Below are 21,203 nucleotides of genomic sequence, written 5' to 3' on the forward strand. Positions count from 1 at the left end.
ATTTACATCACCTGGGTTGAGTGTGGCAAATGTAGATCAATGTCTTGCCAAAGGACATTAGTGCCGCGGCGGGACTGGAACCGCGGACCTTGTGATCGACAGTCCGGTGACGTATCCACTCGACCAAAACACCTCCACATTGCAGTGATACTTATCAATTCCATTCATTCGTATCACGGTTAAGCAACTCTTACAAAAATCTTCAAGTTCAAAGTGAAGTTATTTACCAGTACTAAAAAACTAACTTTCATAAAATACATGTAGGGGCGTCAGGACAGTATGAGATAATTGATGATAAAATGTGTGAGCTATCGTAAAAGGAATAAGTTGAAATTTCCATGTGATACGTTTATGAGTAGACTGGAATCACAAAAAAGGGATACATAAATTTACAGATCACATTGTCATGAAAAGGCAAGATCCTACTTCAGTTATTGAATGCTATTTTGGAAGGTCTAGGCCCAGACATATGCAACTGCATGCTCAGGGGGGTGTTTCACAAAGATCTGAAGTTGAACTTATCTTTAAAGGGATCGTTTAACAATGTTAAATCTGAGATACACGGTCCTACGTGTTACCAGTGTCTGTGATATGGTGTAATATTGAAGCCCTAAAAAAAAATCACGCTTTAAAATGATCAAGAAATTCCTCAAGTAAAAATCTTGGAGTGACCGGTTTTACCATACTCGTTTTCCCCAATAGACTGTAGTGTTATGAAAACCGTTCGGTGAACGGTTTTCAAAATTTGTAATTGCAATCATTAATATCTTGATAATCAGACATGCGATCGGCTTGTAAAAGTCATGGAGTTCCTGACTGACCTAAAAGTTTATAATTATCATTGCAGCATGAGCTAAATCAAGGGTTATTTCTTAAGGATCTAAGACAAAGTTACCGGATCCCTTTAAGTTGGACTCAACAATCATGGAAAGCCGTCAGCATCTATGAAAATATTTGTTAAAAGTTATTTTAAAAGACATAAAATGTTGATTCAAATCATTCACATTTTCGAGATTTCATGTTCTTGATGTGAATTTATGAAAAGTTTAAAATACTTCAATTTTTGCTTTTTAATTTATTTGATTTTTAGGCTACAAATGGCTCTCCATAATTTTTAAGTCCAACTTTAAGTTAAGTTTGACTTAGAATCTTTGTGAAACACCCCCAGTTCTATGACGGAGAAGTGGATATGCAAGGAAAGTACACAGTATGAAGAATACGGATGAGAGAAGTAGATAGGAGAGTATTTACGTGGTGATCATAGACTCAGGCTATGTTACAGTGGAAAAAACCACTAAATGGAGGCCCTGTGAATATTACAGTCACAAACTTTGCATGTTAAGAACCTACTTCACAATTCATATAAGAGTAGGGAGAAATCCCAGTGTCGTGGTCTACCTCTAAATCCCTGATTAGATATACCGGGAGGAGAGACCCAAGGACTTAGCCTGCTTTTTCCCCTCCTAAGCACAGATGAGGCCAAATATCTCATAATAATAATAATAATAATAATAATAATAATATCAAACCACTCACTGCTCTCCTCTATGCCTATCTCCTGCCCTTCAGACAGACCCATAGTCAAACTGAAATGTATAAAAACAAAACAACAATAATCATATCTCCTAGCAAAACAAAATTACACCGACTCCACAACATGTTATCTGCTGCAGTCATAATCACAACTGTATATAGAATTCCACAAAATTTAAAACAAGTGAACACTAAAAAATTTGGCCAATTTGCAAGGCATTAGTTGCATTGGCAAACAATAGAATCTCCATGCTATCAAAGCTCCTTATTTTTTTTTTTTTTTATCCATGTCAATGGTTTACTTCCTTCATTTTGGTAAAAAGAAAGAAGAATATTTAAAAGAGAAAAAGATACCAATTTGAACGAATTCAGACAAACCATAAGAAAGTTGTAAATTTTTAGAGTTTTCATTACTACATGTATACAAAAGGAATTTCAAATTGGCTGAATTGGTGATGTCACTGTGATATAGTGGCAGACAACTCTCCCGGGTTCCAACACACAAAATTACTAAAATGTCACTTTTTCCAAATCTATCACTCAAGAGGGTCTTTTCTAGGACCTGTTACAATATGATATTCATAATATATTTTGAAAAGTGCCCCAAGGGAGAAGGAACTAAAGAAGAAAAATATGAAATTGAAGATACTTTTGTACAAGACAACCATGAGATAGTTGTCTGTGGTCATAATCTAATGACCAAATTGCCAATTTGAAATTCGCACAGATTTAGTGATTTTTTATTTCAATCATTCATAACGTTCTAATATGGATCATTTTACTTCAGACTTTCGCCATTTTGTTTCTCTTATTTTTCTGCTGTCAAGTAAATGGAATTCATTACAAAGGTTGGATTTCCCTTTAAACTTCCCAGTATGCTTTTTTGTACTGTAGACTAAATAAATGCAAAATTGAATTAAAGAAGATACTTCAAAACAAATGCTAATTAATTCAATCTAATTTCTAATTTGCAAAGTACACATGGAAAAATATGGTATGAGTCATACAAAAACAGAATATTGTTTTCATTATTTAAGGACTCAAACAGTATCCTTAGCAATGTAGAGGTCTATCAATAAAGGAATTAAAAAAAACTTAGGCCCTCAATGGTGTGACCTTACCTTGCATCTGAAATGGAGACATCCTCTTCATTACTGATTACAATGCGCACATGGTAGATCTCATTCTCCAAACAGGGAGGTTGTTGATCAAGTTTAATCATCAGTCTTGAGGGACGGCACATGATGCTGATGTACAAACAAATGTGAGAAAATATTACTGTCATGATCATTGGCTTTGCTCACAAAGAATAATTTTCAGTTGAACATATTATGGTAAGGATATTTTGCACTGAATATCCCCAAAGATCCAAAGATACTCCAGTTATTGTTCATTCAGATACAAGTTTGTTCAAATAGGCCATAAAATGCCATTTCAAGAGCATTCCATTTTTAAACAGCACGGTTTTCTAAAGAATGAGACAGCTCACAACTATCTTCTCACACAAGAACATGGTTTAAAGATACTATGTCCATTTCGCAGGAATTATGAATATGTCATGTATGTCCTATCTGTAAAATTTAAACATAAGCAGTGTCCTATTATTCAAATTGTGCTAGGAAACCTGTTTACCTTCTAGACTTCACTGTCAGACACTATTGAGTGACCCACTGACATCTTTTTTTTTGGTAATAGCATACATAAAACGAGCTGTAACAGGTACATGAGCATTTGTCTACATCAATAACCCACTACTTGTAGTGGCCAAAATTAAACTGATTGAAAACGTACGACCATTCGGTAAAAGGGTCTATTACTTAGGCGATTGCAACCACTTAAATTGATTTGACAACTGATGGTCATTATTTTCCCACTAAAAGCCCTACTCAGGCCCTTTCGTTTTGAGGGAAGTTCTAAATTAGCATTGAGAAAGAAACGTTGTGAAATCGATCAGAAAAGGTTGATCATCTAGCACATAAGTATTGGTGGGTACTGCAGGGTTCTGGAATCATCAAAATGATAAGAAATTTGGCCCAGTCTTGGTAAAGTTACAAGCACTGTACGCAGAAAGATGTATATGAGACTACCCTATATCTATCCAGTCCAGATTTGACTGTATTACTAACCTTGTATGAGGTTCTACTCTTATAGCATTCCAGTCTATCTCTCCATGTTTAGTTGGTCCTCTCTTCTGTGGAATGCTTTCTAGTGGACTAGTAAGTGAAGCAGCATCATATCCTCCAGCAGCCCAGACCAGCAATGCACACCGAGCATTCTCATCACCAAATGCTAGGCTTACTGATGCAATCTATTTGTATACAATAGACAAGTTTTACAGCTACACTAATCAAGCAGAATTCAGAAAAGAGGTTTAAAATTAACCAGTCTAATGCTTCGGTCACACCTTTGCGCATTTGGCTTGCATATTGCTGCGTATTTATGGCAAGCCTTTTATTCCTATTTCTTGATATCAAGGAATGATTTTCTGTGGTATAAAAGCAATGGCAATTCTTGATATGAAGAATTTGATTTCTTGATTTCAAGAATTCATTTCTTGTAATTATCAAGAAATAGGAATAAATGTTAAAACAGCTTGCCATAAATACGCAGCAATATGCAAGCCAAATATGCAAAGGTGTGATTGAGGCATAAAACCTGGTAACCCCAACGCCCCCCCCCCCCCCTCAAAATAAAATAAAGCAAAAATAAGCGTACAGATGGGTACATGGCCCATTTATTTGACCTGGTTGGATTAGCATGTGTGCGGTTGTAAAATAGCGCCTGGCTAGAATACTGCACATTAATGTGGGGAACAGCAATTGAATCCAATAACCAGGATTATAATAATTACAATGTAAAGCGCTTGAAAATGCAGTATCAAGGGCTGGATAAATATTATGTTGTTATTATTTTTATCACCAGAGAAGAAGTCATCTTTCTATTCATGTAAGTCATGAGAGTGAACTGGAGCAGAAACAGTTTGTGCAAATTCTGAACTATTTTCATGTAGAGGGCATTAAGGAGTAACAATGAAGTTTTAAAGCAATCCAAATTATTCTATCGTGCATTTCTTTCTCACATAATATGAATCAAACAGTATGTCTTGGTTCATATCAGAACGCATTAGTTTTTGTTTCTTAGTACGACCATTGTAGCTTTCATAGTCAAGTAGTTTTAACACTTGACTGGAGATGCAAAAGTTTTGAGATCAAGCTCAGCAAGGGATGAATGTCCTTTGGTAAGACATTAACCCACATCTGCCACTCTCGACCCAGGTGTAGATAAAATTGGAATCTCGCAAGCAGAAATTCCTTGCATGCTGTGATTGCAGGGATGATTTAATGAACTTAAAGGGAAATCCAACCCTAGCAACAAGTTGACTTGTGTGAAAAGAGAAAAATAAAAGAAACAGATTGGTGAAAGTTTGAACAAAATCGGACATATAATAAGAAAGTGATGAGTGTTTGAAAGTTGAAATCACTACACGTATGGGAATTTCAATTTGGCAATTCGGTCATTCGACTATGACGTATCCTCGGACTACTCCCCCATTTGTTGTACACTAAAATATCAATTTAATTTCCGTTTTCTCCTAAGCGCATCTTCCCTCATGCTGGCTATACTCAAAATATGTTATGGGTACGTGATGTTGTAGGTCCTTAAAAAGTTAAAATGATCTTACTTTGACTCAAAGTTGGAAAAATGAAATTTTACTAATTTGGTGTGCTGGAACAAATGGGAAAGTTGACCACCACTACATCACAGTGCCATTACAGAATCACCAATTTGAAATTCCCTATACGTACAGTGATTACAAATTAATAATTTTCTGATTATTGATTCGAATTTGATCAAACCTTCACTGATGTGTTTCTCTGATTTTCCTGTTTTCCTTCAAAGCAACTTGCTACCAAGGTAGGATTTCCCTTTAAGGCTGGTGAAATATTGCAGTGCGTTGAGCACCTTGCATGGTGGATAAGAGTGCTATCCAAGAAGACAATTGAATTTTACCTCTAGTTTCTTGCCTATGTCATCAGGCAAGGGAACAAACTGAAAGCTGTAGAGGGCCACCTCCCATGGCTTGAGGAAGAGATCACCTGACTGGCTAGTATTATTAGGTGTAGTCACATGACCTGTATCACCTGATAGTTGTAAGGGTTGTCCATCTACAATCACACAGTGGCTGTTGTATTCCTGGTTACTCAGATTAACAGACAAGCGTGAGAAACGAACAGGAAACTGGCAAGATGAACTGCAATGCAACAAAAACACACCAGAATTGGTAATTTTTTTTGTTTTCTTTTACTTCCAAGGATCAAGAAAACTAGAAGATATTAAAGCCTCACTGCACTACTTATAGCTACTTGCGCCCTCTTTATAGCAAACAATGCCTAATCAATGACCATTGATCCCCCATGGTCCCCTTTTTCTTATGTTAATTGAGGGCTGATTTGATGAGGTAACCACCCGTCAGTGACGATGCAGGGGGGTCTAATCCCTCCTGGCCAAACTAGTGCAGAGGGGCTTTAAAGCACATATAGAGGTGACAGCTTGACACATTACTTTACCTTAAAATATTATTTTGAAACCACGTTGAGCTTTAAGGATAAAGTTTAAAAGTAAAAGTCTTGCAAAAAGTGACACGCACAATACACAGAAATGATACTACACAAACATGTGGCATGACAATGCGGTCCACACACTGTAGCTATTACTTGTCATATTTTGAATATGAGCATTTGAAAAGCCATCCCTTTCAGAGGAAATTTGTTATCTGTGAGACTCTTCCACACTAACATAAAAACGAATAAAAAGCTCACAAAATACATTACACATTTCACAGAACTCAAAGTCATCTCTGAGTCCAGGATGTAAGCTGTATTCCATGTTTTTTTAAATCTTTATTTAGTTCTACCCATTCAAGCCATTTCAAACTGTAACAGCAAAGGACTTGTCTTTTTGTGGCTGATAATTCACTCCCATGTAGCCATTCAAAGGACTATTTTGGGCAGGCTATTGTTCATACAAAAAGAAGAAACAATAAAAAAAAATTAAAAAAACCAGAAACAAAACAGCAATTTGGGGGCAAATCACTCATCCAAATTTTTTAACAAATAAAATGAAAATTCTACAAGCAAGTTTTGATCATTTAGAATTATATTCCAAAGGTACCGGTAGTACTAATTTCCATAAAAAATAGATACCATAACAAAAAAAAGACATTTAAAATGCATTCCTTACCAATTTTATCTCTCATTATAATCTTGCATCCTGTTTGGTCTGTCTTTTCATCATGTATGTTGAAAATAAAAAATAGTACATTGAGGAAAAAAAAATGATTTCTCAAAAGAAGAAATTCCCTCATCTCACCGTAAATAGACCTCAATCTTGACAAGTGAGTCGGCAGTGAATCGTGTACTGGTGAACTTAGCCTTGCATTCTACAAACGGTACCAGATTACGCATCTCAATAGGGAAGACTCGGGAGCTTTCATCTTGAGAAGGGTTACCAGTCTTGTTCTTCCAGAGTAGCTTTGCTTTTTCTACAGCATCAGTGGCACACCCGTGCTCAGGCTCAGGGGGATTGTTCTAACAAACAAGAAAGCAAGTTCATCACAGATTCAACTTTCCTTATCCATTCCATGTTACCAAAATATACAGTTAACTAAATTACTCATACCCTTCCCAAGTTTAGTAATTTTAAGTATGTGAAAAATTCATGTTCCAATGTATGTTTCTTGACCATATTACATATTAAAGCTTACCTCTCCCTCTCTCTCTCTCTCTCTCTCTCTCTCTCTCTCTCTCTCTCTCTATCACTCTCTCTCTCTCTCTCCCACCTTCCCCATGTATCTCTGCCAATGTTGTATTTGTACTCTTCTTAATGAGAGAAGCCTCACTCTCACTTACTCTCACTTATCTATGTCTGTCTGTATGTCTGTCCAATATTGAATGCTAGTTTTCTACTTACTGAGAGAACCCTAACAAGGTTCATCTGTACTCTAGTCTTCTCATCCGGCGGGCTCTGGGAATCTGAACCATTGTCAATCCAGTCAAGAAAAATACATTTCATGAAAATAATTCACTGGACTTAGCATATTTTACTGTAAATTAACGGTGCTTTGTCCACACACCACACCTGCAATTCATGACACTCCTTGTAGTTACTCGCCTCACCTACCATCCCAGTATAGCTTCCTGAGTGAGCTGCCAAAGGGATTACCCAACCAAGTACTAGCACTACAGCAACTTATAGTATATATGCAATTCATCACTACACAAAGAGAACCTAAGATAATTTATACATCTCTATTTGACACCCAAATCTAACAGACATTAGCTATTTTGACTGCAAGTCAATCACTGATCCCCAATTTTAGTTAATGTTTTACTTTGGATTTCTACCTCCAATCTTTCATAACTGGCATATGCCTAATCATTTTTTCCAGCTAGATTAGATTGAAATATCAGAAAGATTATTGTGAAAAAATGGAGTATGTGGTTCTTAGCGTCAAGTGGGGCAAAGCATGGTGATCCATGTACTTCAGCAAGAAATTCCTTTTTCTTGGCCCTCATTTGCATATGGGGGGATGGGCGATGCACATTCTTATTTTCCATAATTCTTAATTTCTAAATATCATGATTTTTATTTTTATATTATCTTTTGCAAGATTAAAAACAACAGAATTCAATTAAATTACCTGGTAAATATTTGGGAGTGAGCATAGAATGCCTTAAATGTGGGCCACATTTTCTTTTGAATGGCCATTTTATTAAGATAGATGCATTGAAAATGCTTTAATCTACTGATGATCCCCACACAGCCTTTAAACTATCTACCTGTACATCGTTGAGGCAAAAATGGTAAAATATATGTTGAATTCATTCAAGATAAATGGTTGATTTATAAGAAAGGATACATCTGCCAAGTAGCTCCAGACTGATTGTGACATACTCCTCCACGCTGGCTACAAGGTATGCACACCTAGTACAAACAACGTATTGAATACAATCATTAACTTTATGATCTACATTTATAACATATCAAATACAATCATTAACTCAACCATCTACATGTACAACATATCAAATCTTTAATTTATCATATTGAGCATTATTACCTTTAATACTTTGTGTATATGACTCAACTTGTATTGTTGTGGGTAGTATAATTATATAGACTAGCTGAAAAATGTAACCAGGGGGGTGTTTCATAAAGCTGTTTGTAAAGTTACGCATGACTTTACGAACGACTTGTATATGAAGTGCCAGATAGGATGCCCAAAGTCTTTTCTGATATTTTCAATAACCTCAATTGAATTATGGCAAAAACATAATTATACTTTGCAATAAAATGTTTGTTATCATAAGAATGTTAATCTACATCTGCACAGTTCAACTTTATTTGATATATTTAATAATGATTGAGCATCCCATTTGGCTTTTCATATTTAAGTCATTTGAAAAGTCATGCGTAACTTTACGAACTCTTTATGAAACACCCCCCAGTATTGAGCAATATCAAAGAAGATATACTACCTGAGAGATGTCACTAGTATTGATTGTGAGTACAGTATATAGACTAACTGAACAATGTATCAGTATTGAAGTGAACAATATCAAAGAAGATATACTACCTGAGAGATGTCACTAGTATTGATTGTGAGTACAGTATATAGACTAACTGAACAATGTATCAGTATTGAAGTGAACAATATCAAAGAAGATATACTACCTGAGAGATGTAACTGGTATTGATGTGAGTAGTATATAGACTAACTGAACAGTGTATTAGTACTGAAGTGAGCAATATCAAAGAAGATATACTACCTGAGAGATGTCACTAGTATTGATGTGAGTAGTATATACCATAGACTAACTGAACAATGTAACCAGTATTGAAGTGAGCAATATCAAAGAAGATATACTACCTGAGAGATGTCACTAGTATTGATGTGAGTAGTATATACCATAGACTAACTGAACAATGTAACCAGTATTGAAGTGAGCAATATCAAAGAAGATATACTACCTGAGAGATGTCACTAGTATTGATGTGAGTAGTATATACCATAGACTAACTGAACAATGTAACCAGTATTGAAGTGAGCAATATCAAAGAAGATATACTACCTGAGAGATGTCACTAGTATTGATGTGAGTAGTATATACCATAGACTAACTGAACAATGTAACCAGTATTGAAGTGAGCAATATCAAAGAAGATATACTACCTGAGAGATGTCACTAGTATTGATGTGAGTAGTATATAGACTAACTGAACAATGTAACCAGAATCAAAGAAGATATACTACCTGAGAGATGTCACTAGTATTGATGTGAGTAGTACATGTATATAGACTAACTGAACAATGTAACCAGTATCAAAAAAGATATACTACCTGAGAGATGTCACTAGTATTGATGTGAGTAGTATATAGACTAACTGAACAATGTCACCAGTATCAAAGAAGATATATTACCTGAGAGATGTCATTAGTATTGATGTGAGTAGTAAATAGACTAACTGACCAATGTAACCAGTATCAAAGAAGATATACTACCTGAGAGATGTCACTAGTATTGATGTGAGTAGTACTAACTGAACAATGTAACCAGTATCAAAGAAGATATACTACCTGAGAGATGTCACTAGTATTGATGTGAGTAGCTGCCACCATCTTTCTAGTCTGTAGTCCCATGTCACTCGTCCAAGAAGCCTGAAAATTAACATAAGAAGATTAAACATTGAGCTTTGCAATTAAATAAATTCTTGTGTACTGTGAAAGTCTTATCACATACGTGCCAGATGATTTGTCAACCCAAACCTTTATGCTAAACTTTACAATTATTAAAATCCACATACTTAAGTCTTCATTTTTCATATGCCCCAACACTGGTTTGAATACTATAGATTGCATTTTGTTAGATATTACTTTAAAATGTACAGTACAAATTACTACACTATACACTCCATGCTGAGAGTATAGTGGTTCTTTTTTATTTTGATCCAGAGATTTGAAGATCCTTGCTTAAAGAACGTTTTCTTTGACAAAGCGTTAAGTCTCTCTGGACCTGGTATAGATATACCTGGTACCTGGTAGAATATATTCCCTGTCACGTGTTGCCTGACAGCTGCAGGAATCAAGTTGAGATAATAATTTTCCAGAGAGCATAGAATTAAAGCTTTATGTGACATAAATGAAATGAAATTCTATCCAAAAAAAATGTTCATAATGTCCTTTGGCAAGACATTGATCTACATTTGCAACACTCTACCCAGGTGAAGTAAATGGGGAATTCATTTGTAGAAATGGAGCGGACATGACAGCTGCACTGCTAAAGCCAGGGTAATTATGCTGCATTTTTGTAGAGCACTTAGAGACTTCTGATGATAAAGTAAGTGTTAGGCGCTATTTAAGCAAATATAATTATTATTATAATACTTTAGAAGAGGCTTCCTAAATTAAGATGATGTATGATACAATCAGGTTTTCATTCATAACCATTTTGGCAATGTTACTATTGAGAGTATTAGTACATGAATGTCTGAGAGAGGTACTTACGTAAGAGCCTTGCTATAGTCCTTAGCGTGGTAGTATTCTTCACCCATCTGCACCACTGTAGTGAGTACAAAACATTAAACAGTCAACTTATTATGCATTTTCTATAGGAATGACTGGCAAGTACCTCAGTGTGATACAGGACACCAAACAGATCATTGTCTACAAGTACATGAAACAATTTTCTTTTAATGCAGGGCAATATTACGTATTATAAGATGATGAAGTGGATCCTAAACGTGTAATTTGGATGATGACCGGTCATTAGTAAAATCATTTTTTTAAACATCATTTTATAAAAGAAATAAAACAAATAATACACATCATTTTGTTCTGGCATTAGTAAAATTACCCACACTCGGTACCTTCAAAACAGTCCAAACACCCTCGGCTAGTTAGACTGTTCCAAAGGTACCTTGTTTGGGTAATTCTTACTAATGCCCTCACTTCTGTGTATTATTTGTATACCACATTTTCAGGTGTAAAGGCCAACGCAAAAGAGATTGCAAAGGCTGGGTGCAACCTACATGTATGCCCAACCACAGATGATATACGCTTTCCTTCAAACCCTGAAAAACATCTCAAATCCACACGTACTGGTATGTACAGGGCTACAGTTATCATGTGCTCTATTGCTATAGATCTTATCTTCATTTGAATTGTAAAAGATATCATATTTAGCATAATTGATAATAATAATAATAATAATCTTTTAAAGTCCACTCCAAATTTTATCAAGTTAAACCAAAAATGGAAAGTCTTTTCGCCCAGTTGATCGTGAGCCCTGCAGCCACTAAGCAGCGCCAGATCGACGTTGCTCTATCCCTTATTGTTGAACGCCAAATAAGGTAGCAGCAACTCCCGTCTTGTAACGTCTTTTGGTATGAACCCACGACCTCCTGGTTGTGAGGCGGACGCTTTACTGACTGAGCCAACACACCGGTTATAAGACCTTACAACTGAATATCTTACAAATATAATCCCATACTCTTACCAATTTGTTTTTGATTGATCATAACTTCAAAGATTCATAACTTTCTTATAGTTTTAAATCGTATTTTGCTCATACTTTCTTTGACCTGTTCCTTTCATTTGTTTGCTTCTATTAAAACTTCATATCAGGGTGGACTTAATAATACCCTTTAATGCAATGTGTTTATTGCACATAATTGGGTTGGCGAAACCGCCCACTAATTGATATATTTGGTAAATTAGTTTATCTATTGGTGTGTGAGAGATAAACGCATGTGTCGCGCACGTGTGCGTAGTCCCATATACATCTTTCTGTGTACAGTGCTTGTAACTTTACGAAGACTGGGCCAAATTTCTTATCATTTTGATGATTCCAGAACGTTGCAGTACACATCAATACTTATATGCTAGATGATCAACCTTTTCTGATCGATTCCACAACGTTTCTTTCACAATGCAATCGCATAACCATAACTGGTCTTTATCTTAAAGAAAATGGTCTATTCATGTATTAAAATGAATACTGCCCCTGATTTATTTGAGAGATATTATCAATATACATACTGAGGTATCTCTTCATTCTCGCTGACTTGTACTTCTTGAACTGAGCTACAGCACTGCTAAGAAGAGGAATGATAATCCACTGAAAGAACACAAAACAAAGAATATTAGGAGACATGTCATATGAGTACAGTTGCCAAATCAAAGACATTCCTCCAAAACATTTTGCCATTGAGCAAGTAAAAATCAGTAAGTGTACTGGGGGGGTGTTTCACAAAGATCCTAAGTCGAACTTAACTCTAAGTTGGACTTAAAAAATTATGGAGAGCCATATGTAGCCTTTAAAAAAAATATATATTCAAAAGCGAAAAGTCAAGTATTTTAGACCTTTTATAAATTCCACATCAAGAACATAAAATCTCCTTGATAATAGAAAATATGAATGATTTGAAACAACATCTTTTGCCATTTAAAATAACTTTAACAAAATATTTTCATAGATGCTAACGGCTTTCCATAACTGATAAGTCCAAGTTAGAGACAATTTTAACAATGGATCTTTGTGAAACACCCCCCTGATCACCTCAATGCGTATTTTAGAATCCATGAACTTACCCTCAAAAAGCAGTTGGAGTATGAAGAAAACAAGGAATAATAACAGACCCTGCGCACGGAACCACCTCAGGGGTGGTATTCAGAATATGACGTTATATTTTATGTTAGCAAAATTTGCGTAAATTTAAAAGAGATATCTCCGCCAGCACCGATTGGAAGTGTTAGTTCCACGCAATTTCAGTATGTTAAGACAATTAACATTGTTTCCCTAACATAACCAGATAGCATCGTTTTCAGAATATGCCCCCAGCTCATGGAGTGGATAAGAGTAGAAGACAGACTTACTGAATGATCGACTGTAGATTCTAGATACTGGAGAGCTAAGATTCCTTCTTTCTCCTTCTGAGGGTCAGGCGGGTCAATGCTCTGATGACCTTGTCTCCAAGGTCGTTGACCCCAGAACTCGAGATGATGCATACCTTCTAGAGGATCAGGCGAGGGCATGCTAGTGGCAGCCTGAGGGCAAAGAGCAAGTCAATTTCTAATTAATTCTGTTTTCACCAGAAAGTCAATCGTTCTTTTTCCATGATTAAACTTTTACAAGTAGTACTAAACTAAATTTAAAATATAAATAGATAGATTAGAGAAGTATACCAATGCCCAAAACTCAATGCCATCGTTTATTTAAATTACAGTACGCTAGGTTACAGACTGTATCATACGCTACTTACATGTATTGTAGTAGACTTACTAGAGTAAATTTGCACCTTTTGTCTATTCAATATTGCTTCATAACCTCTCCTGATGTTAATTATTGTAAAGTAAACACATTCATAGGAGGAATTGGAATGACTATCTTACATGACAGAGTCATCAGCAGAGCTGTTTCCTAGCAATAGCATGATTAGCAATATAAATTACTGGTAAACAAACACATTTATAGGAGGAGTTTTGGAAGGACCATCTTACAAGACAGAGTCCTCTGCAGAGCTGCTTCCTAGCAATGGCATGATTAGCGGCTTGTTGATAGTAGAATCCAGGATGCTGGGTCATGATAGCCGTCAGTCCAAGCTTTATAGCATCATCAAATAGATCACCAAAGATACTGAATCTATAACAAGCAAAAGAGATTTTAAAAGGATATGGACGGCAGTTTCTATGTGCAGTACGTTATAGTTCACTGACACCACACTTGGTGGAAATACCATTAATGTGCAAACAAGCCCCGTATGCAGCAAATTAGATGTCCCATCAGGAACACCCCCCAGTCTCTCAGAACCTCTTCTCATGACGGGAAATTTATGATTAAGACTTTTCCTTGATTTGTCGTAAAAATAAAGACTCCAGGTGACTGATCACATCTACTATCAGGTGACTACCAGAATGGTGTCAACTTTCCCATGAAAACCCATGCTTATATGTCTATAAGACAACTATTCCCTGCACTATTATCCATCAGACAACTACCCCCTGAAATAAACACTTGGACAACTATATTTGTTATCCCCCCCCCCCCCCCCACATTTACCTCCATTAAAAAATATCTCCCCAGATAAATACTGCCAAGACAGTGAACCCCAACACCAACCCCATCCTCCGAGCAATTCCTACCAGACAACTACTTCCTATTGTATTACCCCTATGTAGTTTTTTTAGGACTTGTTATCCTGGAAGAAATTGTCTATAATCTATATTTATACTGCACAAATACCCATCCCTGGGGATGCTCAAGGCATCTACGGAATACTTTAATAAGGCTGGCCTCAGCAGGTGCTCAAAGCATATCAAGGACTAAATTCCTACCGGGTACCCATTTACTACACCTGGGTGGAGAGTGGCAAGTGTAGTAAATATCTTGGCAAAGGACATATGATTAGTGCCACAGCATGACTTAGACCACGAACCATGTGATCCACAGTCCAGTGACGCATCCACTTACTGTATGGGGGTATATGTCCACAGTGGCCAAAGTCAAGCTGGTAGTCGTCTTGATATGAACATGATGACATGTACTCTATACCACAACACACATTTGAGTAGAGATCAAAATAATTTGTTTGATATTTCACTTAATCAATAATACAAGATATACATATATGCAAATCAGCTGCCTTCTAGCTCTGCTCTATGAGTGGATTATTGACAGGTGAAGAAGAAAACCAATGTGTAAGTATGATGTAATGATGTCAACATTAGAGTGCCACTTTGTAGATAGTGGTTAATTCTATATCAGGATCAGGGGTGATAGTGAGCACTAAAAAAAAGAGTTTTCCCCTCAACCACGCCCCCCTTGAGTAAAAAAAAAAAAGAAGAGGAAAAAATGGCATCTAACAACATTCCGCCCTTTCGAGTAAGAAAATTGGAGAAAAAAATAGGGCAAAATAGGGAAGAATAGAGAAAATAAGGGGGAATCGGGGAAAATCAGGATAAAATAGGGAAGGGAAAAAAAAATCTGGTAAAAAAAAATTAAAAAATAAAAAAAAATCTTGATTTTTTTTTTTTAATCGGGAAGAAAAAAAAAATCGGGAAAAATAAAAAAAATTGGGAAACCGATTTAAATCGGGTTTTTATCAGGCCTGTTCTATATGTGCATTAAAGGGGCTGTAGCATGACGAGACTACGTCTTTTCCACGGCCTGACTCGGGGCCAATTGGGTAATAATACGACTACGGACGACGCGACCGCAGTAGGCCTACGTATTCACATGCGCGCAACATACGCGAAACCAAAGCATGAGGAGAACTTCGGTCTGTTTTGCAAACGCTAGCGTGTGCCGACCCAGTTCATCAAGTCAATTCGTTGGCGTTAACCAGTATTTGCCATGCTAAAGCCCCTTTAAGTCTTTATAAATACATCTCCCTGTTGATCACTTTCTCATGAAGCTATCTATGTGATGTCAAGTGAACATGTGTCTTTAAAAATGCTGAATAACTTACTGTTTTGACATCCAAGCTGAATGTTCAAAAGCTAGTTCTGCACAGCCAATCTTGTTCTTGAAGAGATCCACATGTTTACGAAACTGACTGATGGCATCCAGGGGCGAGTTATGAAAGAAGCATAGTCTACAAATCTGGAAATAAAGATAAAAAAATTGCAATTGTCATAATGTAACCAAATTTAATGCTTATGCCTTTATAAAATGCCTCCATACAAATTATTTATTTATTCATCTGTTACAAATAATTATGTCTCGATAGTCAGATTGCGAATTGAATACAACAGTTGCTGCTACGTTGGACAATCATTATGGCTTACCCTACCTAACACGTAATATATGCAATATACATTCTGACTTTTGAGATGCAATTATACATAACAGGCGAATGAAATAATAATAATAATAATAGTGTACACTTATAGAGCGCACACACCATCCAGGAACGCTCATGTCTCTAGCCTAGCAACAGTTCTCTTTAATACAAGTAAAGTAAATGTTTATTTGAAAATAGAGTTATACCATCAGAAAATCTAAAACATTACGGAAATGGCCTACGGAAATGGCCTTCTGAAATGAATTGAACTGCGCTGAATTGAATAAAAACAGATTAAACTGAGTGCATTTTAATTTTCAACTGTTCAGTCAAAAACACAAAGCAAATGCATGTAATGGTTTTGTGTGTATTGAAACCAAAAGACAACATAAGATTCTCCAGAAATAGGATATGGCATACAATGAGAAAAAGGCAAAACTTTCTATTTTCAGGATACCTATTTAGCTACATATGTATATTTAGTACATTTAAATACACCTCTTTTAATTGAAAGCTATGCCAGTCACCGGTTTGGTGTTGGCATACATGTGTCTAGCTTAACATGATTTTTAAAAATTAAAACAAATTTTGTCAGTTTTGCTGTTTCTTTCCATTTAAATGATATACACCTCTTGATTTATCACAAAATCATTTTAATAACATATTTCATCACAAATTTCTTTAGGTACACTGGATAGCATTACATACATGTAAGCTGTCATTCATCATCAACGATGATGACATGATAAAACCCTTCAGTGTTTTCTTGCATAGCTCCACAGTCCAATGTTATCGGCACTCTGGAAGCCAGAGACATTGCATGCACAAGTGTATCTTGATGTATCTTGCTCTCAGACCAGGGGAGGGGGGTGTTTCACAAAGTTGAACTTATCTCTAGGTTGGACTTAACAATTATGGAAAGCAGTTCTAGCATCTATGAAAATAATTTCTAAAATTTATTTCAAAATGCATAAACTGTTTATTCAAATCATTCATATTTTCTATCATCATGGAGATTTCATGTTCTTGATGTGGAATTTATAAAAAAGTATAAAATACTTGAATTTTCACTTTTGAATATATTTTAGTTTAACGCTACAAATAGCTCTCCATAATGTTTAAGTACAACTTAGAGTTCAGTTCGACTTGGGATCTTTGTGAAACACCCCCATGACATACATAGAACATGTAATGAGGAGGAAAGCAAGTTTTTATGTAACTAACATGTGTCAAAGGGTAGTACAACATTACATTAAATGACAATACGAGGGTCCAGTGACACAAAGACGCAACTACATATTTTGACAAAATGATTATATGACATTAAAATGTTCAAAAAATGTGGGCTTACCAGGAAACACAAAGACTTAACTCCACCCAACACCCAATTTAAGTCAATGGCTAGTGAAACATAGATATAACTCCTTAAGGCCCAAGTGTTCAGTGACACATAAACCCCTTTTTCTCAAAAGGGCCAAAATAGAGTAACGTCTTTGTGTCACTGACCCCTCATTGTGTACATACCTTATAGTTGAGGAATCCGGCGATAGACTTGATCTCTAGCATGTTAGTGTCGTGTGCTCTGATCTCAGTCAGGTGGACATACGATGCTTTATATTGTCTGCAAGAAGAGAAGAAGTAGACATGTATAACCAGAGACCATAGTACCACCAGCGCAAATATAAAACATGGGGCACTTCTGAAGAAGAACAAATAAAAGATCAAATCCCCTTCCCCCCCCCCCCCCCCCGAAAAAAAAAGAAAAAAAAAAAAAATTGAATTGCTTTGGTCCTCCTTTATCGTAAGTCTAAAGTCTTAAATAAGGAGTACACAAAAGCTATAATTTATCACATTAATATAATAAATCATTTTTTTAAATAATCCCTCAGGGATGCTAGGAGTAGAAGAAAATATTTCACTTTAATACAGAAAGGTTGATTTCTGGGAAAGGTGACAAAAAATTTGACATTGAGCGAATTGTTTTTAGAGGTCTACATCATATTTTTACAGACGGAGAACAGTGTTCAACTTCAAAAGATTAACACTTCAATCGCTTTCTTTGCTTCTCTGCAAAGCCGCCTGTTTGCCACACATACATTTTTGCACAAGATAGGCACCAATCGAGGTAAGGATTGGTTTGTTCAACACAATGGCTCTGCAAAAATGCATATTGCTGGTCTTGATTTAATAGCCCCATGGCAACCCTTTTAACACCATGATAATCGTTCCCTGGAAACAGTTATACATGTATAATCTTTGGAATATATATATGTTTCCCATGATAAATACAGTGTGTCACAAGGAGATTATTTGTGAGGCATATAAAGAGTAAACATAACATCTTACTTTTTAACCCATAGCCTACTTGATACTTTCTTCTCCATATGCTTAAATACAAGATACTTAAGATAATCATTACTTTGAATGTTTCCAAGCATTGAATTCTGATAACCTTGTCGAATCAAAGTTTCAACTTTGCAATAATATGAATAAAGTTAGTTTTTAAAATCAATGAATATCTACTTTAAAAGAAATTTTAAAAATATTAAATCATTTCATATCTTTATTTTGACTAAAAACCGTAACACTCTTTGTTTAATTTTTAAACACCAAAAATAAACTTGCGTTGTTAGATTTATTGCTCGGCTAGATCTCTGCCTCGTGTTCGCTCAACTGAGCCCCGGCAGGTCTGCGAGAGGCCTAGCGAGTGGGTGTCGCGCTGTCAATCAATCATTAAATCATCATTGGCCGCCAACACCAACCCGTCTATAACAGCCACTATTTGTGTTTCCCTCGGGCGGTCACTATAGACAGATTTGACTGTATAAATAAATCTTTTCGTTCAAAACCTCTAAAATGAGAAGGTCAACTGTGAATTTTTTTTAATTTTTTTTTTTCCTTCAGAAAACTTGCAGACTAGACATGATTCAAATCAACATTATGACCTCTTAGTGCTAATTATACTCACTTGAGAGCATTGTGTGTGTCCTGTTTGAGTTCATTGAAGAATCCAACCTTGAAAGCATGTCTTACAAAAAGCAGCTGGAAAAGTACACAAAATATGATCACTAATAAGTAAAACAATTACAGATCCTCACAATGATCAAATAATTAACACATTTATGATCACATTATATCTCTATAATTGCATCTCAAATGAATTCCTTTAACTGGCTTTGCATTCAAATCTTAAGTCTTAAATGTTACCATAAAAAGGAGGACAAGTGAGGTAAGACTACTCAAACAGCCTTTAATTGATATCAAGTTTGACAGTTAAATTTTTGGTCAGGGTTAGGATTAGGGCAAAAGGCAATAATTCGCTGACACCAGACTTGGTGGATAAAACTCATTAGTGTACAGGTATTAGGTCTGCACACAGCGAACCTGTACGCCAATCAAGAAATACCCCCTCGTCTCTCGGAGATCTCCAGGTGTGGGAAAAGAGAGATAATGACTTTACCTTGTGGGGAAATGGGTGGAAAATGCAGTATGTTACATAAGGCCTGGTGGTCATAAAACTGAGGGCTAATTCTGGTGATTGACAGCACCTCTTATTGGGTAAACACCTGAATGGTGTTGAATTCCCCATGAGAGCTAACTACTGAGTGTCTTTAAAACCCAGTCTCAGGGTAGGATTTTTTGTAAGGATTAGGGTCTGGATTAAACCCCAGGTTCAGTGTAAGGCCACAGGTTCAGGATTAGGTTTAGGGTTCCTTCTGTGGTAGTAGGGTATTCTGCAGTTGCTTGAAAGTCTGTTCCAATGATCTTACCTGATGAGTTGTTTTGTTGAGGAATTCTTTGTGCGCTTTGACTCTCCTGGCTTCACCGTGGTAGTATGCCTGTGTGAGCTCGTAGAAAGCATTCTCTAGTCTGATAGTATAACCCAGGAGATGATCCACACATGGTAGGACAAACAGAGACTTGGCTGATAGTTCACATGCTGCACACAGAGCGGCTGCTCTCTCTGCTGCCACTACATCTTCTCCTATCAACAACAAACATATCAACAATCATGACGTTACAAAGAGAGACTTGGCTGATAGTTCAGAGCGGCTGCTCTCTCTGCTACCACTACATCTTCTCCTATCAACAACAAACATATCAACAATCACGACGTTACAAAGAGAGACTTGGCTGATAGTTCACATGCTGCACACAGAGCGGCTGCTCTCTCTGCTGCCACTACATCTTCTCCTATCAACAACAAACATAACAACAAGCATTACGTTACAAAGAGAGACTTGGCTGATAGTTCACATGCTGCACACAGAGCGGCTGCTCTCTCTCGGCTGCCACTACATCTTCTCCTATCAACAACAGACATATAGACAATCATGATGTTACAGTCCTTACTCGACATTAAAGGCATCGTTTAACAATGTTAAATCTGAGACGCATGGCTCTACGTGTTATCAGTGTCTGTGATATTGCGTAATATTGAAACCCTAAAAAAAGTTGCACTTCAAAATAATCAAGAAGTGCCTTAAAAAATGTATTAAAAAATTGAGTGACTGGTTTTACCATACTCGTTTTCCCCCATTAGACAGTGTTATGAAAACCATTAGGAAAATGCAAAATTTGGTTTAGATTTTCTATCATCAGTATCTTGATAATCAGACAGGCGATCGGCTTGTAAAAGTCATGGGATTCCTGACTGACCAAAAGGTTTATAATTATGATTGCAGCATGAGCTACATCCATGATTTTGTTTCAGAATCTGAGGCAATGTTACTGAGTCACTTTAACAGAAACTTTGTTAAAATAAAATTACAAATAGCAATCCAATGGGATGCACAAAGCATTCCCGGCCCCAGCATGGCACTTATGTC

At 36.3% G+C, this 21,203-nt stretch overlaps 1 protein-coding gene across 1 annotated transcript in view; it reads right to left on the bottom strand.

The window, feature by feature from the left end:
• Positions 1 to 21,203, bottom strand: part of LOC764519 (trafficking protein particle complex subunit 11) — a 37,100-nt gene that overhangs the window by 12,569 nt on the left and 3,328 nt on the right. The window contains exons 5-20 of the mRNA XM_030992085.1: positions 20,145 to 20,359; positions 19,343 to 19,416; positions 17,899 to 17,995; positions 16,060 to 16,193; positions 14,093 to 14,234; positions 13,469 to 13,639; positions 12,632 to 12,710; positions 11,099 to 11,153; positions 10,172 to 10,252; positions 8,453 to 8,517; positions 7,504 to 7,565; positions 6,904 to 7,121; positions 5,545 to 5,785; positions 3,660 to 3,841; positions 2,655 to 2,780; positions 1,537 to 1,586 (exon numbers count right to left, since the gene is read on the bottom strand). Of these exons, the coding sequence (XP_030847945.1) occupies positions 1,537 to 1,586; positions 2,655 to 2,780; positions 3,660 to 3,841; positions 5,545 to 5,785; positions 6,904 to 7,121; positions 7,504 to 7,565; positions 8,453 to 8,517; positions 10,172 to 10,252; positions 11,099 to 11,153; positions 12,632 to 12,710; positions 13,469 to 13,639; positions 14,093 to 14,234; positions 16,060 to 16,193; positions 17,899 to 17,995; positions 19,343 to 19,416; positions 20,145 to 20,359 (1,992 nt within the window). The remainder of the gene's footprint in view (positions 1 to 1,536; positions 1,587 to 2,654; positions 2,781 to 3,659; positions 3,842 to 5,544; positions 5,786 to 6,903; positions 7,122 to 7,503; positions 7,566 to 8,452; positions 8,518 to 10,171; positions 10,253 to 11,098; positions 11,154 to 12,631; positions 12,711 to 13,468; positions 13,640 to 14,092; positions 14,235 to 16,059; positions 16,194 to 17,898; positions 17,996 to 19,342; positions 19,417 to 20,144; positions 20,360 to 21,203) is intronic.

Source organism: Strongylocentrotus purpuratus, unplaced genomic scaffold (genome assembly GCF_000002235.5).
Source record: "Strongylocentrotus purpuratus isolate Spur 01 unplaced genomic scaffold, Spur_5.0 spur5_scaffold_2, whole genome shotgun sequence".
NCBI classification, from domain to species: Eukaryota; Metazoa; Echinodermata; class Echinoidea; order Camarodonta; family Strongylocentrotidae; genus Strongylocentrotus; species Strongylocentrotus purpuratus.